This window comes from Anomalospiza imberbis, chromosome 3 (genome assembly GCF_031753505.1).
Source record: "Anomalospiza imberbis isolate Cuckoo-Finch-1a 21T00152 chromosome 3, ASM3175350v1, whole genome shotgun sequence".
Taxonomy (NCBI): domain Eukaryota; kingdom Metazoa; phylum Chordata; class Aves; order Passeriformes; family Viduidae; genus Anomalospiza; species Anomalospiza imberbis.
The window spans coordinates 15,790,507-15,816,305 of NC_089683.1; the positions used below are offsets into that span (position 1 = coordinate 15,790,507).

The 25,799-nt window shown below is 40.9% G+C and overlaps 1 protein-coding gene across 1 annotated transcript; it reads left to right on the forward strand.

The window, feature by feature from the left end:
* The first annotated feature begins 108 nt into the window (after positions 1-108).
* YWHAQ (tyrosine 3-monooxygenase/tryptophan 5-monooxygenase activation protein theta) lies at positions 109-21,960 on the forward strand. The gene is made up of 6 exons (XM_068183478.1): positions 109-262; positions 1,285-1,663; positions 16,718-16,841; positions 19,213-19,376; positions 19,744-19,839; positions 20,891-21,960. Exons 2-6 carry the CDS (start codon positions 1,370-1,372, stop codon positions 20,948-20,950), a joined length of 738 nt encoding a protein of 245 aa, XP_068039579.1. The 5' UTR covers positions 109-262; positions 1,285-1,369; the 3' UTR covers positions 20,951-21,960.
* The last annotated feature ends 3,839 nt before the right edge of the window (positions 21,961-25,799 follow it).

A 25,799-nucleotide genomic window follows, 5' to 3' on the forward strand; every position in this document is an offset into this window, starting at 1 on the left:
CCGGGCTCGCGCCCTGCCCGCGCTCGCCCCCGCGGCGGCGCGCTCCTCTCCGATTGGCCGGCGGTGCGCGGGGGGGCGGGGCCGGGCGCGCAGGCCGAGCCGCGATTGGCCGCGTGGGCGCGGGCCGCGCAGCGGGTCGGTGCGCGCGCCAACGCCCTTCAGCGCTGGCTCGGCCGAGACGGGAGCGGCTCTTTCTCTCCGCCACAGCCCCGAGCGCGGCACCGACCGGGTGCGGCCCGGCCCCACAGCCCGGCGGACCCAGGTGAGCGCGGGGCCGCAGTCGGCGTCGGGATGGGCCCCGCTCCGCTGCCTCCTCCCGTCGCGTCCTCCATTTTGTGATCGCGGCGTGGAGAGCTCGGCGGCCCCGGGAAGCGGGAGGTGCATCCAGCGCCGCCATTTCGCACCCGCCGCCGCTTCCTCTTCCCGCCCCGTCGCCACGGGGACTCCGCCGGCCGCCCCCGCGCCCCCCGCCGTCCCAGGAGACGCGGCCGCTGAGCCCGAGACCGCACCCGCTGCCTTGTACCGGGAGCCGCCGCGCTCCCCGCCGGCAGCGCGGGGCCCCCGCCGCGCCGAGGTCCGGATCGGCGGCCGCCGGGGCCGATGGGGAGGCCCGGGTTCGCCGCGCCCCGCTGCGGGGAGGAGAAGCGCCCAGGGCCCCCTCCCCGGCCTCGCGGCCCCGGCCTCGCTCGCCCCCAGGGAGGCGGGTCCTGGAGGGGTATAACCCCTGCTGTGTTCTCCGGCGCCGAGCTCGCCTTGCTGCTTTTATTATGTATTTTTTCCCGCCAGTCCCGGCATTCATGCCCGCCTGCCTCCGGTGCTCGCCCGCAGGGCTTGTAGCGCACGGAGGCAGGGATTTGGGCGAGGGCCCTAGGCGGGGTGGTAACCAGGAATCATTCCACGAGTCCCTGTCAGAGGGCATATTAATATGCTCACGTAGGGCACGAAGGAAAAGCGGGATGATGACTTTTTTCTGATGGAAAAACAGCTGTTTCCACTGCTTGAGCGGCTGGCTGCCGTCCCTTGTATAGCGCCGACCGAGTGTGACTTCTCCGCCTGGGTTTCTAGGTCGTGGTTTCCCGAGGGGTGGACCCTTGGGGCGAGTCCCCGTAGCCTTGCGTGGAAGCGCAGGATGTTGCAGTCTGTCTCTCCAGGAGGAGCACCTGGAGATGGGGACGGGAAGGCAAGGCTCACAGTAATGTTTTTTGCTGGGTTACAGTGGGTGCTGCAGGATCGTGTTCGGTGGTGTTTATCCTGGCATCATGGTTGCTGTCTTCTTTCTGTCAGGTTTTGAGGTGCATTCTCGTGTTGATAGTTTGACATCTCCAGCTTCTTCTGCTACTGCGCTGCTTTTGTCCCACTGCCAGCCACCATGGATAAGACCGAGTTGATCCAGAAAGCCAAGCTGGCTGAGCAAGCCGAGCGCTACGATGACATGGCCACCTGCATGAAGGCAGTAACGGAGCAAGGTGCCGAGCTGTCCAACGAGGAGCGCAACCTGCTCTCCGTGGCCTACAAGAACGTGGTGGGGGGGCGACGCTCGGCCTGGAGGGTCATCTCCAGCATCGAGCAGAAGACAGACACCAGTGACAAGAAGATGCAGCTTATCAAGGACTATCGGGAGAAGGTGGAGTCTGAGCTCAGGTCCATCTGCACCACGGTGCTGGTAAGTCGGGGCTTTGTTTTTTCTTATATTTTGTTTAAGGTAAAAAAATGCAGTGTTAAAGTGTGCTGCTGTACTGGGGGAAGCATTGGAAACTTGCTTGGGGCATACCATGCAGTGTTGTGCTGGGGTAGGTGAGGTCAGTACCTTAACTTCTGCAACCCTTACGTGGGTCACCGTGATGAGGAGGATCAACTGCACTATGCTATTGGCCCTATATGTGTAGAGGTATTTGAGATAGACAGTTTTGAGTGTCTATGAGGTACGTTTTTGGGTGGAGCGATCCATATGCAGTATTTCACCAGGTAGTTGCAGAGGTACAGAGAATTTAGCCTCTGTGCTGTGGTTAGTTAACATATTAGTAAGATAAGCTGAAAATGTGTAAAGCCCTTTATTCAGATCAGCTAATAACTTGCTACAAACATTGAAACCATGTATGCATTTTGTTTACTTCCTGATGCAGAAAAATACTCTAAAGGGGTCTTCAAGAGGCGTTTTGAGGAATGTTTTAACATAAATTTGACTTTACAAACTTGGACATCTGTATTGAAGGGGGGAAAGCAACATGTAGCAATTGTTAGATGCAAGCTGACTTCTCAGGGTATCTTTGAGATGAGTTTGCAGTAATTATGGAGCAATGTCAAGCTAAGGTGTAAAGACTGGAATGACACCCTAAGCATGCATCAAACCCAAAAGTACATTTCTGTGGAAGCAGCAGAATTCCAGATGCTATTGGTAGGAAAACTGTAGTGCACTGCAGTGGGAGCTCCGGAGATGCGTGTCAGCAGTATGGAGGCTGCTGGACCCAGTTCTTCATGACCAGGGATTTGTATCTGAAAAAACTGCATGTGCATAATGCAATAGTAATTTTGTGGCAAATCATCTTCAGTGGTTGATTTGCTCCTCTTAGTTACCTTTATTTTTTGGTGTCTAGTATTGCTAATGTGAGACCAGGAGGAAGCAAGTCTATAAGGAAATAAACAATTTTGAGGTAAATTTATTCTAGATTTGTTTAGGAGATGTGAATTTAAAGGTGACTGGTTTGGAAGTAACTGATTTTCTTCTTGATTAAGTATTCTGGCTCACGTACAAGGGAATGCTTCTTTGGATTGTGCTGAAAATACCTATATGCTTCCTTGTATGCTGCCACCTAGGTTTGTTCTTTCTTTCTAAATCAAAGTGAGTTATCTTTCCTTGAAAATAATTGTCATATTTATTAACTTTATGAATCAGTTAATTTCTTAACATATTTAAGAGCCCATGCCTTCCACAAGAGCAAAATTGTTTCTCTAGTTACAGGTGTATTGAAATTGAGATATTAAGACTTTCACCTTTGTGAAAATTATAAGACTTCTGTAGGATTCCTACTTCTGTGACAAGAGTTTCACTAGAACGCTGTGTTGAAGTGCCAGCATTTGTCACTCTTCTTTGTCTACTCAGTGCCTACTTGAGAACTAACTTCTTGGGACCTCCATGTAAAGCTCACTCTTCAGACTTCTTAATCTCCCTTTGTCCTTTTACCAAATCGAGTGCCTTGGAGAAGGTGATGTATAAAATCTCATACTGGTTGTACCATTTTGACAAGGAACTTGTGTTTCCATAGGGAGAGGCAGTGAACCACTTCACGCAGTGTCTCTACTGAAGGGATTCTGATGGTGGCCAGCAGGTATTCTGGTAGCTGTGCTAGCACAGACCTCAAGTGTAGGGAAAGCAAGCTCTTCTTGTGCTAGGTGAATTTTTCAGTGCACTCTAGTCTTTCTCTGTTCTCAGCAATGACTTGTTGGCAACTCTCGCCTTCCGGCCTGGAAGGCTGCAGGAAGTAGTGAAGACCAAAACCTGCAGCTGAGCATGCTTTTCCTGTCCTGTCCTGACCTGCTGCAAAGATGTCCCTTCCTTTGGTAGGAGATGTTGGCTATCTACTGCAAGCCTTACTTTTTTTTTTCTTCCTTTGAGGGCCATGTGCAGTTCTGTTCTCTCCTGATTCCCTCCCTTTCCTCCTCCATCTACCACTCCTATGATCCGTGAGTCAGTGTGTGAGAGGTTGGAATTCAGGACGAGCAGGCCTTACAAAGGATGGGTTTCCTAAAGCTGAGCCACACAATGGTTTTGGCTCCTCCTTTGAATGATAATTTCTTCTGTACTAGTACTATGGTAACAGCTTGTAGCTTTTTCAGATCTCTTCAGCTGAATCTCAGAGATGCTTTTTTAATTCTAGGAAGGCAGCTAAACTGTAACAACTGCTGGCAAGTAGTATGGAAAGGTTGCTTGTCATCTGGAGTATTTGGATTTAGCAAGGGTGGGTGTGTTGGGTGGAGTGTGACTGCTGTTAGTCATACTACTAACAGTTTTTTTGAAAGGTTTTTTTTTTTTTAACTACTGGTGCGGCATATTTCTAAATCTTCATGTAGAAATACTTGTGCTAGCATTAAAAATGCTGCTTTTTTTATTAAAATGTCAGGAACATGGAATCTGTATTTACTTTTTTTCCTGCAAAAAAATGCCGCAAGCCAGTTAAGTAAGCGTTGTTTCAGGTCATGGTTTGATAACGAACTTAATTTTAATCACCACTAGAATAAAAACATTCAAAATTACGTTGAAAAGTTCTGTATATAGATGTATACATAAAAAAAAGCTTTTACTGATTATTTGACTGTCATTCTTTAACTGCCTATCTTGCAGGTAGGCATGATCTGAATGCTTTTTAGCTGTTAATTTTATGACTGGTCTTTCAGATGAGAATAGCTCTTTAGTGGAGAAATGGTATGGCTGTCAAATGACTTGCACAAATGTTTTATTTGAAAGGTACGCTAGGAGGTTTTGATGAACTCCCTGTATTGATTGACTAATTCATTGGTAATGTAGAGAGTTAATGTTGAATTATCCCTTATGACTCATAGTTAAAACTGTTCTTGAAACTCTCTTCTTGAATAAAGAAACAGGTTGGCAACTTAAATTTTTTCAAGATAAAGTTCACACTATGTTGATTCATATATTCTGAGCACAAAGTTCATGTTGCTTTCTCTTGACCTGAGTGATTTCAAGACGGGCACTAGATAATGTAGAAGGGGTGGATGCAAGTAGCAACTTTCATATAATTTGTGAAATGATGTGGTAAACTTTGAAGATGAAATGTACAGTATAAGGTCTGCTTACTAATATGCACAGTCCACTGTTCAGTGACAATAGTTTTTTTCTAAAGTTGACTTCTGAATTGGAACCTTTCTGGGGAAGTAGATTAAACCGGTGGGTTTTCTGAGAGCCTTGGTCATAACTTGTATTGCATTCGGGCTCCTTTGTTCTTTAGAGAGCAGTAATGTAAATGCAGGGAAGACAGCAGCCCTTGCCTGGAAGCGCTCTCCATTTACAGCTTGAGGGTTTTTGTGCGTGTTTGCATGTGTTCAGTTTCTAGGTCCTGATGTGTTGGAGCTCTTCGTGTGTAGAGATAAGATTTGGTAACTATTTGCCCACAGTTTAAATCTTGATGAAGATGCAAAATCATTAGGGCTTGAAAACAGCCGTGTGTTGGTGTGGTTACGTCTCCTGTCTCTAGCTGAAATGTTAAAGTGTTTTTTTAAATATTATTTTAAAATTTTATGTGGAAAAGTTACATACCTCAGGCTTTTAAGTTGTTTCCCAACATCAGTTTTCAGTGTCCTGTGTAAAGGTTTTTACATTGTATTGTGTCAGGCCTGTGTTGGCTTGTTTCTCTAGAAATGAGCGATGGCATTATGAACTTTTAGAAATGAAAGAACACTCACATTACTTGTGCTGTTGATTCTTTTTGCCACTCTGTGGCAGTGCCTGCAATGAAATAGTTTTGAGCTATAGGTGTGTATTGTCTGTATTTTTACTGTCTTAAGGCTGATGAGATGCTTTGATCTTCTGAGAGATTGCACTGTTAATTGTTGAAAGCATGTATTGGTGTGTTGCTTTTGCCAGCCCCCCCTTTCCTTCCTTCCTTCCTTCCTCCCTCCCTCCCTTAACCCCCCAAGGTTGCAATGTTGTTCCTACTGCTGCTTAACATACATAAGAAACTATAAAAGCTAATAAAAACAAGCAAAAAAAAAATCTGTCCACTTCTGATTATTATCCATTTTGTAGATCTAGTTCTAAAGTTAGTCACTTAAAATGAGTAGAACAAAAATCCCCATGCTAGAAGGTAATGTTTAGAACAGTTTGTTTCAACAGCACAAGTTGAAAGTGAAGTTGGCATTTTCTTGCAGTAGCAAATAGATTCCTCATATCAGGTAAAATATCTGATGTCTGATGATGGATAACTTTGACCATAGCCCTGTTTATTCCCTACTGTTACCTTTGGCCTACAGAAAAGTGAAATCTTTGTGGTTTTTATTGCACATGTAGAAATTTGTCATATTCAGTAGGTGTCAGCTTCATGCTGCTATGTAAACAATTTACCAAAATTTCATAACTTGTGAATTCTTTGTCTCTGTGTTCCTATTGTCAGGGAAGAGAGAGAGTTTGTACAGAAATATATGTGGTGTAGAGGTGAAACCCACTACAAGGGTATTACATACAGTCGTTAGATACAGGAAACTGTGTAGGATGCAGTTTTATTTTGAAGGTCAGGCATGCTAATCACTTAATGTTACATTTGTACTTGAGTTAGTTGCCCCAGTTGTGGTTGGGACAGTGTTTCAAGTATTACATTTAACCTTTTGTAAGTTAAAGAAACTGCTATTTTAAAGTGACTGAGTAAAAGGAAGGGCTACTTCATAAAGTCAGGTTGGGAGTGTTACTTGTTGGCAAGTCCCGAACTGTGGAGTGAATGTGAGTTGAATGAACAGTTTGAAATAAATCATCTTTTTTTGTGAAAAGTAATTTGTGGAGAGAGAGGTGATTTTTCCTTTGTGTTCTTAGTACATCTTCTAGCAACCATCAGCACATTTGTGGTAAGAATTATGGAACTTATTTTTTTTTTTTTTTTTAGTTTAATATGCTTGAAACTTAGATCTGAACTTGACTTATTCATAGTTTTACCTTCTCTGTCATCTTTCAATAGAATCTGCTGCTTGAGTCCTCACTCTTTTGCAAAGAAAGCTTAATCATTTCTGAAAAGTGACTGATTCTTGCAGAAACAAAGCCTGGAGTGCACCAAGGTTCTTGGACAGACTGTGAATTGTTAGAGAGTCCAGCTAAGAATAGTTTAAGGAATTCTGATGGTAGCTGAAGCCTCCATCCCATGCAGTCATTAGTTGCTGCCCCCTCCCCTTATAGCTGAATGCTGTCTAGAATTACTTAATTTCTTGGAGGACATTTATTGCTTTGGTGGCCTTGAGAAAGTAGGATGTGCTCACTAGATCAAGCTGGACAACAAAGCAAAAAATTCTGGTTTTCTGCTAATGCAGTGAAGCTTTTAACAGATTTTGTAAATCACTGTCATGCTTACCTGCTAGACAGTTGTCTCACAGGCACTTCCACTACCTTGGATACAAATGTGATGAGGTGCCTTTTTGAAGAAAAACACAGAAGGCTGTATGTGAGAGAGAGAACTTGATGGGGAAAGAACTCACTTGAGTTTGAAGGTTATTACACTTGATTTCTTTATCATGACACAAATTGGGGTTGTTTAGCACAGTATTAAAGGAGTAGGTTTTACCAGTTTTTGTACAGGCACTGCAGCTTGGTATTCTGGTTTCAGTAATGGGGGATGCCTGACTTTCAGAGGAAGGTAGTGAGGAAAACAGCAGAGGAAGGGCTGGTAAAAGTGCATGGGTGTACTTGGTAAATTGTTAGGTGAAGGTGCACGCTTGATTAACCAATGTTTTCATATTTACCTTTATGCTCTTGGCCTTTGAGAATGAGGGGCCAGGTGCTTTCTTACTGCCAATAAACTTGAAGCCAATTTTGTCACAAACAGGTAAGGTAAGTAATAACTGTTCTTGAGCACTGCATTTGTGATACTCAGTATAGCTCCACCAAGTTTATTGGAGGGATGTTTACAAGTTCCTCCTCATCCTTTCTGCATCCCAGGAACCTGGAACCAACATAAGAACACTTCAGCTCTGCATATTGCTGATTTGTAAGCTTGTCATTTGCTCATCCATCCTGTATATCTGAATATATAACACTGCCCAGTTTGTGTGAGCTAGGCACTTAGGAGAGGCAGCCAAACAATTTGAGTGCTGAGTTTGACATCTTGTAGTCTGTGCCCCCACCAAAATATCAGATGTCAATATCTAAGAGCTGGAAGTCCTGAATTAGCTATGATTTTGCTTGTACCTTTCTCTAAATTTGTTAAAGTAATCAAGGATTTAATTTACCAGTTCCTAATATTGATAAAGGTTTGTTATTTGCTCTATTACTCTTTATTCTCTCCTTTAATTTAAATGATCCATTCACTGAAGTAGCCTGATATGAGTAGTGTTCAGCTCTAAAAACAGAAGAATTTGCATTTGCTTTAATAAAAGTTTTTCTAAATACACTATATATATTCTTATCTGACTGACAGCCACATCATTCCTGGATAAAACTTCTTCAGGAAGTTTTGTTCTGAAGTCAAATATATTTTGCAATATTCTTGTAAGCAGAAATTGTTTTTAATAAAAGTAGGTAACAGGGCCTTAGCAAAAAGACATGGCTCACTTTCTGTGAGATGTTGTTGTAACCAGGTTATCTGAAATGTTGACTTGAGTTTTTCTGACCTAAGGTTAGAGTTCATTGTTGTGTAGGTTGTCTCATTTGGGGAATAACAAATTACTGGCACACTCTCAATCACAGTCCCAATAGACTAAGTAAAATAATATATTGCTGGCTTTCCTTCAAGATAAAGTTGGATGATGCAAAAGGCTCTTCCAAGCTACACTATGCAATGGGAATAAAGTGCATCTGTTGTGTTACCATTTTGAGTTTGTGGTCCCAAGCCTCTGATCAAGAGCTCCCAAAGAGAGACGAGAACTAAAGCAAGTCAAAATTAGTTCTTTGCATTAGGGCAATGTACCTTAAGACCATATAACTCCTGTGTGCTGTTGTTCCTCTTGAGTGCTGTTACTCTAGATATATTTTGGCCAGTCATTTAATCTTATCTTTGGGCTTCTGTAGCTGCAGAGCATAGAAGTATTTTTAAATGAAAATTCAGAGTTTTTAGTTTAATTCCATCATATTATCCAATGTCATGAATGGATGCTGAAATAAGCTTTTGATGGCCAGGATTCTGAAGGGAAGGATTTGGTGTCTAAAATGTGCGTTTGCTTAGAGGAGAAGAGCGCATGGAAGTATTTTGAGGAATTAGAAATATGTAAAATGCAGTCACAGAAGAATGTTAGAATCAATTTGAAATAAATATGTCAGATACCAAGAAATTTTTCTTGAAAGCTTTTGGCTGTGTTGTATGGCCATTAATTCATCCAAAAGTTATAATTTTTGAAAAGAGTAATGACCTTTTTATTTTTAATACTCCTTTCTACATTAGATGGGGGGGAACTGGAAAACTTTAGGCTCTTCCATAAAAACTTAAATAATTCTCTGACTTTCACTTGGTTGTTCATTTTGTCTGAACATCTATAGAAAGGAGAACTTGCATTTCCATACACTTGTAGTTCCTGGCTTACATACTTCTGGGGGCCACAGAACTTCCTAACTTGAGGAGAGATGTATAAGCAGTGAGTGTAAATTGTAGATTAAATTAATCTCAGCCTCAGGTGGGAGAGTAGTATGGGCAGACGTGCTGTAGCTCAGGCTTCCAGTGCATTTGTTAAGTGAGATTCCAGATACTTCATTCAGGGCCAGTCTTAAGTATTGGCTGCCAGTTCTTAAAACTGTATAGACAAAGACATGGAACTAAATGGAAAAGATTAATTAGATCACTCTCTCCATTTTCATGTCAGGTACATTTGTCACTGCTTTCAGTAGTGCTTTGTCAGGTCATCTTTAGGCCATGCCATTACTGGAAAGGTGCACACATATTTTCCTCAATACATAAACTGAAACACTGTTAGTCTGGAGAGGTCTGTATGAAAATCACTTAACGTTCTCCCAAAAGGAGTTGATGCATCGAGCTTGAATCCTGAAGGATGAAGAACTCGGTTCCGCTGAATTACACTGTTGAAAGTAAAGTGATCTTACTGTTGCGCCAGGGGACTCTCCCTTTCCTGTCAAGAAAACACCCGCTGAACGTTAAAAAACATAGGTTTCAGTGAGTCATACTGTGGACTTTGGAATGACTGATTTTACCTAAAATAGTCAAGAAGTCTTAAATATTACTCTGCTAGACGATTAAAACAGGCAGTCATTTGTGAGTAGAAGCCCTATTGAAAGGTCTGAGCCCACACCAGTCATCTCTGCTGTCAGAGACTTTGGAATATTTGATGTGTTTAAATTCACATTTAAGTTATATTAGGTGATTATGTTGGTCTGAGCTGCCTTGCCAACTTTAGCATTGCTTTTTGACTGCAGCTGGGGTGGAAACCATTTCTGTCTATACTGCTTCTAGTTTTTGGTGGGTTTTTTTTTTTCTTCATATTGGGTCTGGATGAACCATCAGAAATACTTGAGACTGAATAATTTTTCGAAATATTTTGCGTACTGCAGCCCTGAATTTATGTAGCCTCATACACTCATGGTGTTCCTGTGAGATGCAGGCTGCTTATCTAGATGGGACTCTGATGTTGAATCCATGTTTCAGGGTGGTGAGTTAACTTGCTAGAAGTGTTGACATGCTCTCTCTGCCTTGTGAATTATTTTTAGGAACCTTGTCTCAAAATAGGTTTATTTTGAAACTGTTTCTACACTTGCATGTAACTTTTTGGTTCTCTGGGGTGGCCAATTAGTGTATGGTACAACATTAAGTAATCGGTTACTTGCTGTTACCCCGGTAACATCTGTTCTCCTGGCAGCTGTACTCTTTAATCAACAAAACAACCCAAAAGTGCTTAAAGCTCAAAATAGAGAACATTCAGTGTCAGTTCAGAAAACAAAGAAACATCTAGGAAACAGCAATAAAACTCAGTCTAGTTCCTGTAAAACCTGTGAAAAATTGGTACTCTGTGGAATGACGACACCTTCTCTGCCGGCAGGTCTGAGAACACTTGGACGGTGAAGACCTGCTGAGCAGAAGTTCAACTTGGGTTCTTTATTCTTTTTCTTCTTTTTTTTTTTCCATATAATTGAACTTTTTCCATTATGCAGTGAGGAGGAATATAATTCTTCTGATATTATAAGCATTGATATTTATTAGTTTGTTCTTCTGTCAAAAAATTACTACTGTGGGATTTTGTTTTTTCTCTAGATGCTTTTTGTGTCATATGAGTTCAAGCCAGGTGAAGGACATTGTTTTAAATTACTAAAACCTGCAAATGCCAGTTACTTCACACAAACTGTTAGGATGATCACTTTTAAAAATAGCCTTTAAAATTACATTCCCAGAAGATGGAGATGGTGCTGAAATAAGGTATTTTAAACATCTTGAAGATATATGGGCTTAAGGCTCAAAGGTATTGCTGAAACAGTCTGACTTGAAAAATCAAACTTTATCCAACATAGACTTCATTCAGAAAATTCTGTGCCAGCTGTCTAGAGCATTGACACACTCCTCCTTGGTAAATACCATGCAGCAGCTTAACTTTTGGAGAGCATTGCTGTTTCTGATGGTTGCTTTTACATTGACTTTTTTCCCTTTTAGTGGAACAAAATTGATGATAAACTATACTCAGTGAGAAATGCAAATGACAGTGTAGATCTGTCTTTTAATAGCAAAACATTAAATAACTTGGTGCTGGTGATGTGACTCAAACATGTCATAGGTGTTGACATGTGAGTAATGGTGACATTATAAATGTTTTGAGTTACTTGAGTTTACCATGTTGAGAACTTCTGTCCGTACCTAGGCACATGCTGTCTTTAATGTGCTTTGAAATTTGGCCTGAAACTAGTTGTGATGAGTAGATAATCTCTGGAGCTGACCTGGTTCGCATTTATCCTCTGGTATTGAATGGTTGAGTGTGAAGGATATGCCCACTAGCTAGTGGTATTGGAATATGTCAGGAGACTTACACTCATATACTTACTAGTCTTACTGAAGTCCACTTCTAAATGGCACAACTGCTGAAGGAAGCTAAAAGTTCAGTTGGGTATGCAAGATGGGTTTTTTTCCAAATTCATCTTTACTGTTGAGATTTTTTATAGCTGGGTATGTGGGAAGACAGAGCAGCACAGACCAGATAGCAGCAGTATTTTTCTGCCACTTGAACCTAACCTGTAGTTAAACTGTATAGAAAGTATTTTTTGTACACTATGGTTGAACTTAATGTTTCAATCAGTCTTGCCGTTTAAAATAGGCTTAGGTGGGAAGAGAGTGGTGGGACTTTCTGTTATGATGTCAGCTTTTTCAAGGAGGTGCTGCCCTGAAAAGAGATAACAGAAAGCATATGTGGAGTGGAACTGGAACATGAATTGCAGGGGAGGTGTGCCAGTGTATTGTAAGGAGAGGTTGGCTGGATGCACACACCACAAATAATTATTAAGGAGCTCTGTCTTCAGGGAGCTGCTTCATCTGTGTCAGACATACCTTCAGGTAAAGGTATGGCTGACATTCCTTCAGGGCTTGCTTTTCATAAAGCTGTAAAAATGGGGAAGTGATGAGAGCAGATATACTGACTCAGTATTTCTGGCTCAGGTTAATTGCAGTGGTCAGTGAGCACCACATGTTCAACCCTTGAGCCTACTCAAACAGAAGGGAAAAGGGACTGAGAGGATACTTCCGTAGCTGGTAAAGAACAAGAGTAGAATGGAGAAGGATCCAAAAAGGCAATTGAAATGTAAGTTTCACTTACATGTAGAGGAATATGTTTGCCAATGGAGAGAGGAAGAAAAAAAATTCAGCTTTTAGGGGAAGAAGTATTTAGCTGCCAGGCTCCCAGCCTGCTCCCCATGGCTTCTTCAGGCAGCTGCAGACCTGTTCCAGGGAGCATTAGCCCTTTGTTGCTGGCATCTCTATAGTAGAAGCTTTCCTTTTATAAAGCTTATAGTATAAGCTTTCCTTTTATAGGAGGGGAAAAGAATATCATATATGAGAATATCATGCTGTTAGGATGACAAGAGTGTTAGCACACTGTGAAGGTAGAGATAAACTGAGATGGATGAGCAACACTTAGGAGAAGTAGAGTGGGAAATCTTATCACACTCTAGGAGGACCAGCACACCACTTGAGCATAATATGGCAGTGTTGGGGGAAGCAGTAGCTACCAACCACAGACTGTCACACTGCAAACCTATTGTAGTGCAACTGTAGTGGGACACAAAGGGTTTGGTCTGAGGATAGAGCTTTGATTCCTGCATCTTCATATAGCTCCTGGTTCTGAGAGTCACCCACCATCAGGGCAGATCAGCGGCTCGAACATTGTGTGGCTTTCATGCAGCTTCTGAGGCATGTTTCCTGTTGCAGAGCACACAATTGCTGGTTTTTCAAGATTTGGTTTAGAAGGTGATGGGAAGAGCTGCCGTTCTTAAGTGATGGTAGCAGCTGTATTTTAATACATTAAAGGGATGGGCACATTCACTGTGTGTGAGCATGGATGGCAGTCTACTCTATTGCCTTACTTCATCCCAGAATCATGCCTCTGTCAGTGCTTGTGTCTGCCTAGGTAAAATCACAAAAACTTCGATGCTCTCTGTGGTCTGCTTTATTGCTTTGCCTGCCTGTAGTCATTTTATTTAATATCAACTGATGTTTAAAATAAGGATTCCTGTCTAATTTCTGTCTGCTGGAAAGGTAAAAAAGTCCAAGTGGGGAAAGATGAGAGTTTTCCTGGCTATTACTGACTCACAGCAGTGTAAAACAAATAATTTGGCTTACTGTGCTGTCTGCTCTCACTACCCCACCAACATTTTGTCTCTGAAAAGGGGTTGTAAGATGCCTTACCAGAAATGATGATGATATCCTGAGATGAATGGCTCACAAAATACACCAAATAAATTATTGATTTGAAAGATTAACATCTGGCCTGATAAATAGCTTCACTCAAAGTCTGTTTGGATTCTGTTCTAACCTATGTGATTCATAAATGAGATCTGGTTCCATTTAAGGCTATTAAAAAAACAAAACTGAATATGTAAAGTCCAGAATGAAAATGTTCCACCCTAGCTGAAGGAAAAGGCACAGGTCTCTTCCTGATTTGTGTCATGTAAGGATTAGTAGGCCCTCAAGATGAACTGGGAGTGGGAGCTGCTGGGCTACTCAGCTTCTCCACCTGAGAAGTGCCTAGGAAATAACCCACTCTTTGCTGTCTAAAAAACTGCAGCTCATTCTCAGCATCATTTTTTTCTCTAAGTTTCTCAGAAGATTGGACAGAGCCACTGGTTATCAGATCTGTGTAATGAAGGCAGCATTTTAAGGATGCACTGACACACAGGCCACTGTGCTGCTTGCTTGTGGTAGGGCTGCCACAGCAAAATCCTTTCGTATTCCCAGAAAAAGTGTGTGGCCTACCCCATCTGGGGGAAGGAAAAAGTGGGCACTGATGCTCTAGGGAATGTAGCTTTCAGATTTGGCTTAATTTTGCCATGCTAAAGCTTTCCTGCACACATTCTTTAGTGTGCACTAAATTCCAGGGGTTAAGTATTTTTCAGTCATAACCAAGCCAGATCAGCTCTAGAGGTAGAGCTGCCTCCAAAGACAGAGTTTTGTAAAAAAATGGATAATACTTTTTGTGTGCTAAGTATACAGTAAATTTCTGTGTTTTGGAAAGCATAAAAGAAAAATGACTTGTTGATATAGTTGTAATATCTTGAAAGTTTTATTTCAGTATTTGAAAGCTGAATCAATTTTGTGAAATGCCTAGTTTAAAATGCCATATAATATCTTCACTGCTTGCCCGGTCAGTGCTCCTTAGACTGTGGCACAGTTAATCTGAGCACATGGATAGATCACATCTCTGCTACTTAAGGCAGTCCCAACTGTAGGATGGCTTTTAGAGGCTGGTGGTTACTCTTCAAACATCATGGATTTATGCTAAACCATAGGTGTATTATTTGTCATGTTTCATCATTCTGGGCAGTTTCTTGGAAAACCAAACTCAAATGTTAGACTTGAGGTTACCACATTGTTGTCTCTGAGACTCTGAAACTGATTGGTGTAGTCTTGCACTTTTATGGCTGACGTGGACATTGTCAAAGGAGAAAAGCTACAGGAAAACATCAAGTCAAAATGTGAAGTTTTTTTTCCTTTGCAGAAATCTGTAGAGTGGGAATAACTCATTCTAATATGGAATGATTCATGCACAATAACAGTATTACTATGGTGTTGTATTACCCATCTGCCTACTACCTTTTAACTCTTGTTTTGAAACAGACCTAAGGTTTTGCTGCTTTTTTCCATAACACCAGTGAGCTGTACTGTTCTATATGTTTGCTCAAGCCCCTGCATACTTGAGTGTGTTAAACTATTACACAGATTCCTCACTTATACCTTTGCCAAATAGCCAGTGTCTAGGCTTTGGCAATGGTTTTATAGCCTTACAGAAACTCCTAAAAATGTCTGTCTTTGATTTGGTAGGTGCAGGGGTATGTCAGGCTTGGTATCATTTTACCTTCTGCTGTTTTCTCTAGGATTGTATCAAGGGCAAGTATGACTCTGTACTTTCCTTACTGCCTTGGTGGGGATCTCTGAGGGAGCTTGTCTGGCACTGCAGTGTTATATCTGTGGGACACTTACAGTTTGAATGCAAAAATGGTTTTTAACCCAATTGGAAGTACCGTACTACAAGTGTCAGTTTAAAATAGTTGCCAAAACCTCAAGTGCACTTGGAATGAGTAAACATGAGTAAAACTGGACTGCTCTGCTTCTGTTGATCATTAAAGGAAGTAATAATGGTATGGTGGTGTGCATAGGGAGTAAGTTTGTGTCTAAAATTAGCTTGTTTTGATTATAGTGCTCTAGTAGCCAATTAAAGTGCTAAGGATTTTTGTGCAGAAGCTAACAGTTCCTTGAATATTTCCTTTGTAGCTGCTTCATGAATTTGAATACGTGTTTCTGTAACAAAAATCTTAACTAGCCAGCTGCGAGCTTTGTGGAAACTTTTGCTCCTTTTTTGACCTGTTTACTTTCCAATCAAGTAAATGCAGATCTTTATCATTTACATTCCTACTGTGAAGTTTTCTCTGAGTATTGCAGGGCTTCCTTGAGTGTATCTGAACTCATTTGCATCTTTTGTCAACTCTGGAGAACCTGGGTGGTTGTAGTAATGAGTTGGGTAAAATCTCTGGAGTTCAGGGGCAAGGTCAGCCAGAAGCTGCTCTGCTGCTTGTCAGTTCTCTGAACTACCCTGTTCTCTAGGGAAAAGTCCTGTACCTCTTCTCTCCTTTTTTCACCCCTGTCTTAGGATGACTTGCAGCCTTGGAGAGAGACTTACCTTCTCTTGCTGGAGGCTTGCAAAGCTTTCCTTGTCCTTCTTGTATCAGGTAGGGGAGCTGTGAACAAGAGGTGATGTTTACTGCAGCTCAGGGTGTGCTGGAGAGCACTGTATAGCCCTTCCCATTCTGGGACCAGCAAGAAGGATATGAAGGATGCCTCCCTGCTGTGTTGGAGCCAGGTGTTCCTTTGGAGCCTTATGAAGAGCTGGTGCTGTTTGGTGAGGTTGGCTGCCAACTGAATGGGTTTGAATCCTTGACTCCCTGTAGTAGGTGGGCTGGAGATTCCTTATCACAAGTCTAATAAACAGAATTGATGAAAAAAAAGTAGCTTTGAAACTTTCTGCATTGTGTTTTGCTTTTCCAGTAAAAGCTTACTCATCTGCAGTGTATTTGAAATGAGAAGTGTATATATCCCGAAACTAAACTTTTCTGGTCCTGAAACGGTACATCAGTTTCCTTTCCTTGTTACTTGCAGTCTGAGTGGCCAGTTGTCTGTTCATCTTAATGCAGTCTCTGTTTTGTACCTATACTCAGTTTGTTGGAGTAAGTGTGCATCTATCTAAAATGTCTTAGAACTCTGTTTAGCCTCGTAGCAAACATTTGAGTCCATCCAAACTTCTGGGAGAGAAGTAGATTGAACTTAGTTGCAGTGGTGTTTGTAATATATTAATGTGTGCTTTGTTGTTGTTTCAGGAGCTCTTGGACAAATATTTAATAGCTAATGCAACTAATCCAGAGAGCAAGGTATTCTACCTGAAGATGAAGGGAGACTACTTCCGATACCTTGCTGAGGTTGCCTGTGGTGATGACAGAAAACGTAAGTACCTTGGGTCTTTCACAGCGCTGGTCCATGGGTGAGGGGCCAGGAAATGAAATACAGAGTCCAAATTCACACGAGTTAGCTGTGTTTCAGTCAGAAATCTCCAGTTTTCATATAGCTAGAGAACAAAATTCTGACTAGACCTTGAGTATGCTGGGGAATTTTAGCTGGTGTTCCTGTCATCTACCCTAAATTCCTGAATAGTTTTTCCATAATGCTTATTCAAATCTTCTGGAAAACGATGTAGGTGAAGGTATGGTAATATATTTAATGTTGCTTGTTTGTAATTCTTTACTGAAATGAAGTTAGTTGGGGAGCGTAAACAAATATCTCTAACATTTTGTACTCCATGGTAGAGTCCTGTTGGTTTTTAAATTTTAGCCATTTCATTGTGAAGCAGACTTCATTGTAGTCACCTACATTTATAAAGAAGTCACAAAATTACTAGGTTGATACTCTAGCAAAAAAGCTGTACTGTAAAATGATTGATTTTAATGGGAATTTTATTTTGCCCTTTTGGATTCAGCAGGAAAGGCCTGGAAACTGCCACTTGATACTGGCCATGTTGAGACTGTAGACCTTTCCTAGGAGTTAGAGCAGGTGCATAGGTAGTTGTAAGTACCTCAGGAACCTCTTCTGGGGAAGATTTTAACTCTGTATTGAGCAGATGTATTGAATTAATTATTAAAACTGTCTTGCAAGGTGCCCAGATAGTGTTGTGATGTTAAAAATTCTTGGTATGGCGTAAGCTAATGATCTGCTTCTACATAACAGACTAAAATTAGTTGTGCAGTAGTGCTGTGACACAAAGGAGAGGGACTGCTGGAACACGTGGATGCTGTGTTGGCTGTCCCTGGGGTTGGGCAGGGCAGGATCTGACCCTGTTGGCCTCCTGAAACCGATTGCAGTGCACAGTGGGAGGATGGGACTGGTTGTCTCTCAGTAAAGGCTTTGTTAGTTTCCTCTGTTGTAGGAGCATTCAAGTTGAAAGATGAAGGCATACAGAATGGAGGAAAAGTCTTCACATTAATGTGTTGCATTCAGAAATTCTTAACCCTTAATTTGAATCAAGTAGCAGCAGCAAGTCCATGGGTAGCAGAGTAAACTTGCCCTTGGCTTTCACAAAGATCATCTGATTTACACTTTGTCTCAAGGAACAGCTACAAATCTGGGCTTGTCCAAGCATAGAAATACCAGCTCCTGTTTGCTGAAATGACCGCAGTTAAATGCCACACATGCTGATAGGGGATACAGTGCAAGAGAAATTGATTGATACAGCCTTGTTAGCAGATCCTCCTGGGCTTTAGCTCTGAAGTTACAGTTTATATGTATCACCATACGGAATTCTGTGCTTCTTGCGAAGTTCAAGACTTTAAGCTTTTCTGATGTTCCATGTCAAAACATCTGTTTATTTTCTCAGCTTCAAATATATTTTATGTACTTATGAGCTAATTTATCTCCTGGATTTGATAGCTTTTTGCCTTCTTTCACCTGTTCTCAACAAATGGATAGTCCTTTAGCACTCATTACTGTGTAAATATTGCAAATCCAAATCTGTCTTGACTCTTTTCAGTACTTATTATATTTTACTTATCAAGTTCTTTTTTACCAGCATTTGCTGGAGCAGTGCCAGCACTAGCTAGCTCCCTCACAGAGTATTGAGCTCTGACAATGACCTTTCTTTTCCTGCAGTTTCCTTCCATTCTGCAGCATGTTTAGGGCAGCTGTTGGCCCTTTGGTTGTCTATCAGAAGTGAATCTGGAATGGATTATAGGTAGCACTCCTGAAGTACTCTGACCTGGTAACCTCTTTTCTCTGTGGTGTTTATCCCAATTATTTTGGGCACAACACTGGGGCTTTTTATCTTGACCTGTCCACACGCAGATTTTGGAGGCAAACCTTCAATTTTTCAGGAACATGCTGTACATGCCTTCCAAACTTCCTCAAGGAATTGAGCCTTGTTTACTCTGCACACATAACTCCCACGAACATGTCCATCCTGAGAAAGGAATGAAGTAAGAGTTCTGTAGAAAAAGTAATGCATAAATACTTCCCCTGCCCCCTCAAAATTATCAAAGGCCACTGAAGACTGAAGTAGTCTTGGATGTTTGTGTTTACCAAGTTCTGTGTGTTTATATCTCTTGAATGCCTTTGCTCTGTAGTAGCTTAGTTTGTTCCCTGTGCTTTGTCAGTGTGGCAGCTGTACTTAAGATGGGAGTACAATCATTTGATTAAAGTAAGTGCACTGTTTTCCTAAGAACAGGTTTGTGTACAGCACTGTAGAGTCTCCTACTAATGGAATGGTCTAGGTAGGAATAGCTTTAAAAAATTTAAATGAATGCAAAAGCACTTTGTCATTCTCTTACAGAAACAATAGAAAACTCACAGGGAGCTTATCAGGAGGCATTTGATATCAGCAAGAAGGAGATGCAGCCAACACATCCAATTCGCCTGGGTCTAGCTCTTAACTTCTCTGTATTTTATTATGAGATTCTCAACAATCCTGAGCTTGCCTGCACACTGGCAAAGACAGTAAGTCACTTTTTTTTTCCAGTATGCCTGCAGGGAAAGTAGAAGAGAGTTTATGCTTAAAAGTGTATGAATTATTACTTCCTAGATTTTGTGAATGAAGTGATCATATTTAAAGTTTCTGATTTCCTAGCTCATATTGTTAGTGGGATTGAAGGAGTACAAGCAGGCTGTATTTACAATGTGACTTAAATTTTCAGCAGCATGGGAAGCTTTTATTATGTCTTAAGTATGGTTTCATTTCAAGTAGAGAAGGATATTAACTTCTGATGTTGCTTTTTTATTTTAAGCTGCCTTTTTTGATAGGTTTAGCTTCTGCTTGCTTAATGATCAGTTAATAGAAAGGCTAAAGATGATTTAATTATTCCAGGCGTTTGATGAGGCAATTGCAGAACTTGATACACTGAACGAAGACTCATACAAAGACAGTACTCTCATCATGCAGTTGCTTAGAGACAACCTAACAGTAAGTTGCTTTCTTATGTATTATCTGGTTCTTTTCTCCAGGTGTTTGCTGAGACTGAATGATGGAAAAAAACCCTTATTTTCCTCTCAAACAAAGCACAGCACTGACTTGGGCTGTTTGCCTATGATACCTTTCCATAACTTTAGTTTGAATGTTATGTAAGTTGATGTCCAACTTCATACCATGTAACGTGGAATAACAGCCTGGTTCACCCACATTCTTCCTGGTGTGATGGCCTTTTTAGTAGAGGGGAGAAGGGGCATTCAGCTCAACCTAATGAATAAGATAGGACAAGGAATTTAAAAAGGTCATCTGTGAGCTGTCAGGGAATCTTACTCAAACTTTTTTGATGACTATCTCAAAACAAAGTTTATCCTGGTGTACATCCAGTGTAGCTTGCTTTACTTGTTGTCCTGATTTTCATTCAAAAGCTCTGAAATTTTAGTGTACTAAGAATAAAATCAGTTTGTTTGAGTATGTTATTATAATGATGAACCATTTAAGAAAATTGCTTTATGGAACAACTAAGTTGTATTAAAATACGCAACTATGGCAGTTTTTCAGGGAATATCCTCTCTGAATAATTACTGTGTTTAAAATTACGACAACAATTATTATTTTGCAGTAGTCCTTCAGTAGAAGTGCCTGTGGTTGGCAGAGTGAAGTCCTTAGCTTTGATAACCAAAGTGGCAACCTACACTTGCAGGATGCAGACTGCTGTGTTTGAAATGGAAGTTGCCCGTGGAGCTGCTGTTGAGGCTGTTGAATGGCTGGGATGGATGGCACAGCTCACTGTCAAGCACAGTGGAGCTATTGAGAACATGCCTGCTCTGCCTGAGGGGAAGAGCTCATTGTGCCCTGTGCATGGGCACATGCGCCCGGCATGTGCCCATTACCTCTCCCCCAGCAAGTGCTGGAAGCCAGGGCTGTGCAGTGCCAGTGCACTGGTGCTTTGGGGCAAGTCTAATTCATTTCCTTACACTCAGTAGTTGTCTCTTTGGCATTCAAGCTGCACTTTTGAAAGCTGACACTGTTCTTCTTTTCTTTCTAGTTATGGACATCAGACAGTGCAGGAGAAGAATGCGATGCTGCAGAAGGTGCAGAAAACTAAACTGCGCGTGGGGCGTCATTCTCCCTTTCCTTCTCAAAAAACCTTTTTACACGTCTCCATTCCTTATAGCTCCACTTGGATTTCCTATAGCAAAGAAAACCCATCCATGTGTATGGAAATCAATTTATAGTCTTTTCACACTGCAGCTTTGGGAAAACTCCATTCCTTGATTTGTGTTTGTCCTGGCCTTCCTGGTGTGCGGTTACTGCTGTAGAAAAGTATTAATAGCTTCATTTCATATAAACATAAGTAACTTCCAAACACTTATGTAGCGGACTAAAGTGTACCTGGTATTTAAAAACAAATCTGAACCAGTTCCTGCCAGTTGACTGTGTTTTGTATTTCAGTAAGATATGAAAATGTAGTTAATTGCGACTAAAAAGTGTTCCACATAGCATTTAATTCTCCACATTCCCTTCTTATTCTGCAGGGTTTCCTTTCCATAATTGACTTTTACATGCTACTGTGTATTTGTTTCAGTAGGAATATGGAAGTTCTGGGCCAGATCAAGTTGAGAATTTAAAGTTTGGAAAACCACAAATTGAATTGCTTCCCATATCATGTAATACAGAAGCTTGTGTGTTCAAAAACAGGGGCTTCTCTTAATCTTCAGTTGCTGCTGTTTAAGTTGATATCCCTTCCCAATAAAAGTTCACTTACACTCCTGCCTTTGTAGTTCTGGTATTCACTTTACTATGTATTAGAAGCAGCATGTTACTGCTGGAGTACAGGCAGTGCTTTTTGGCAGACTAAAGTGCATGTCATTTCTTAATACACTGGAATGGGAAAACCAATTAAAGTTCACATGTCCAAGTATAAAATTTAGTACTTTTCCATGCAGGTTTGTGCACATGTGAGAAGGTGTCAAGTTTGTCCAGTGATTGTTAGAGAGTTTGGACCACTATTGTGTGTTGCTAATCATTGATTGTAGTCCCAAAAAAGCCTTGTGAAAATGTTATGCCCTCTGTAACAGCAAAGTAACATTAAATAAAATTACATTTTATAAACCACCTACTGTTGACTTGTAACAATTCCATATAATAACTTAAGGGCTGAACAAAAAGTAAGTATCTTGTGCTGGAAGTGTCTTTCTCAAATTTATTGCATACTACTTAAAAAAAAAGTCTGCTTTTAAGTGAACTTGTTTTAAAAAAATACCCTGGATAACTTTTCATAGTTAATCTGACATGTGGACTTCTTAATAACTAAATCTACTAGAGGAAATGGATTCACCTTAGTAATGAACTAAGAAAAGATAGCCAATTTCTTGATACTCTTATGGCTTGCAGATATTCTAAAATGCTAAATCTAAATGATGCAGGTTTTTGTTATCTATTGGAGTTCTCTGCTGTGTTCTCTTGTTGTGTTTTTCCTGATGGATCTCATTACAGTGTTCCAGCTACATGTTTAGTAATGCAGAGGAATTTATCTTGCTCTAGAATGTTTGTGTGCTGCTACATCATGATCTGCTTTCTCTTGTTCTTAGACTACATTTAGTGTTACTGTTTTCCCTCATTTTTGGAGCTTTTTGTAACAATATGTTGCTCTGCTTTTTTCCTTTTCCCTGGATCCCTTAAGAGTTTTTTTTCCTAAATCTCTACCTCTCACTTTCCCATGTTGGTGGGTTTTTGAAAATATTTAACTCTTGTTAGTGTTGTGGCTGGACAAGAAATCACATTACAGAAAAGGATTTATATTACTAGTCCTTGAAAGTTTCTGGTGGTATATCTTCCACCTTCCATGTTTTTATTCATTCTTTGAGTGTGCACAATGAGTGTTTCTACAATAAAACTGTTGAGATTCTGTGCTTCAATTGACATGCATTATTCTAAAAAAATTGTATCAATTCCATTTTCTTCATGCAGTCACTTAGAATTGCTGTCAAAGTATTGTGTGTCAGGACTCTACATAGTAAACTCATATGCTTTCTAATCAGTGTTCTGGTTTCATAATTTCCCCTCACCCACACATTTCTTACTGATCCTTTATTTTTTTCATAAAGGTTTTAGCTCCTGAGTGCTGCCATTTTCTAGTAAGGCTGTTTGGGTACTGGCATGCAGCAGTCAGCTTTATCTGCTCATTTAAGGGTTTGCTTTCTTTGCTGTCTTCTGGCTGCTGTCTTAGCTTGCACTACATTGTCAGCTAACACTGTTGTCTTGTTTCCTTTCTTTTGCACCTTGTTGAGAGAGTTGTCAGTTTTCCTTACAGGAACAGCAGCTGGGCCTTGTGTCTAGATTATAGCTTAATTTATTAAATGTGCTTTCTGATCAAGCTGGGCAAATTCTAGACTGTCTCTTGTTGATTACATCTGTGTTTTACATGAAAAAAAAGTCTTCAAACTGCAGCATCAGCTTTTAAATTTTAATAAAAATGAATACAGCAGCATCTCTCCTCATTATAACTTCCAAAATTTGGCTAAGTATTTGCATTGTTTTGGAGGAGAGAGGGAATGAAATGTGTAGGGGAATGGGACGATACCACAAATAAAAGGGATGGATTGTAATTCCCTGAATGACTTTGCTGAGTCTTTCCCTCCCAGGTAAACCTGGGCAATAAGTCATATGTAGGAAAGGGCAGAGTTAGTAATTTTATTCAAGACATTATTGGAAGCATACAGACTCGGGAGTCCCATTGTACAGCTGAAATCCCAGACGTGTGTAACAAGAACTAACTGCCCTGTTTTGTGTGAGTGTGGCTAGATGACACGGCTGCTGAAAGCTCCAGCAATTACAGCTTGGCCAGCTTTCAGCTGTATAAAATGCCAGAGTGGGAAGGGTGAAATGTTAGTACCAGCTTTGGGTTAGTGCCATGATATTTTCCGCTACACTGCAAAGACTCCAGCTTCCTAGAGGAATGCTTTGTTGTCTTCTGCCACATGGTCATGAGTACACCTGATAATAAGGTGTAGCCTGAAACTATGACATCAAGTATTTTTTTAAAACTTGTATTTCTGTATATGCAAATTAGGTTAAAGACAGTTTTTCTGTAGTGTAGGATCTGTGCATTGATATCAGTGTAAGAATTCCTGAGTAGAGATTCTGTAAATGCCATTAGAAGTGGCTAATAAGCTTTTTTATTGCAAATGTTGTCCAACCTCTTTGCTTAGTTAAATCCTCATTCCTGTTGTGATCATTGTCATTGTAAAAACCCTCTACTTTGGAAGCAAAAGGGCAGTTTGTAAAATCTGTTTGGAGGGAGAAGACGGGCTTTTTTTAAGCCTTGGCTTCAAATCACATGGCTGCTCATGTTGTTACTGCTGAGCAGATGCTGGGTATTTCCAATCTGTTGTAAATCTGTTGGAAACAATAAAAGAGGGTCATTACAGTCCTGTAAAAAGATGGAAAATGAGAGGGAGAAGAGATGTTTGTTTCTATGCTGTGAATTACTTAAATTGCATTCCCCAGGGAAATCCGGTGTGTGAAAGCCAGGGAGTGATAGAGTTGGGTTGCAGCAGTAACAGCAATAACAACACTGCATTATAGCATTCTTCACATAACTCAAGGCTTCCAAAGAGATTTAGTGCATGTGTTAAGTGATACTGAAGCCTCTCTAATACAGGATGCGTGAATCAGCCCAGTGGAGTTTAAAAAATACTTGTGTTTCTATTCATAGAACAAATTATGCCAGTGTGAAGCGGAGGTAACAGAATATTTGGGCTGTTACAAAATGGCAGAGCCAAGGTTTTGCCACTCGTCCCTTCTGAAAAATCCAGGCTTACACAAAATGTACCTTTGTTCTGTTAGCATAATTTCATTGGTTTCAATGTATAGGTGACTTAAACTTCATTTATAGAGCTAATTTGATCAGGCTGAATGGTGTGAACATGATCTTGCTATATGATTGAAAAGGTTTCAGTAGTTAGTGAACTTTATTCATAATTTAATTCACCTTTAATCAGTTTAAATACAGGACCTTGAGAACATAATTTTCAATTTTCATACACTGGGTCTTCAGTAGGGTTTTATTCAAACATAGGATAAACACTCACATAAAATATATTTTTATTTGGACACTTCAAAGTATAGATATTTGTTAATATGTAGCTATGCCAAAATGCTTCAAATAAATACTAGTGCTCAGTAAGGATTTTGTCAAGTGGAAACTCATGCCAGCCTACTGCTGTTAAGGTTTCAGGTTTGAGAGATGGTTGACAGTTTCATCAGTGGGAGTAACAAGAGGAACTTCTCAAGGAGTACCAGAGCATCACCAAAGAAGCTGCAGTGGAATTGCAGCTAGAGCAAATTTAACTGACTCAATTTTTGATATTCCATTTTGTCCCTCCCCTCGAGTTTTATACCATCTGGGACAGTTTCAATAATGCTCAGTAGGAAATAAAATTGGGGCTTTTGCTAGGCCTGCTTGAATTATTTAGCAGCCAAGTTCAAAGCAACTTTGCTGTGAAACTTCCATCCCTACAAATGTGTTTCTGATGTTCTGGTTACTCTCCTGTTCTGCTTCACTCCAGCTGTCTTGCATTGCTCTTCCTTTCTACGCTGTCCTTCTAAGGCTCTGGAGCAAGGGCTGGGCACACTGGATGGTGGTGGAGGGAGGCTCGAAGGCACAAATTGCTCTCATCTCTTGCACATTGAAAATACTTGAGGGGATGGTCTGCACCCGGGTGCCAGGTGTGTAGGATCCCAGAGGGGAGAAGATACAGCAAGGTGATCACTACTGAAAGCGTTGTAAGGCAGGAGAATTGGAAAACCAGAGCCCATCTGTCAGTATTGAATGCAAACACTGCGGTCTCTTGTTACTGCCTCCAGAGTGGAAAGGACTTAAGATACTTTGTCACTTAAAAGTAAGGGATGTCATGCATGAAGGTCTGGTGTGTGGTCATAGCTGAAAAAGA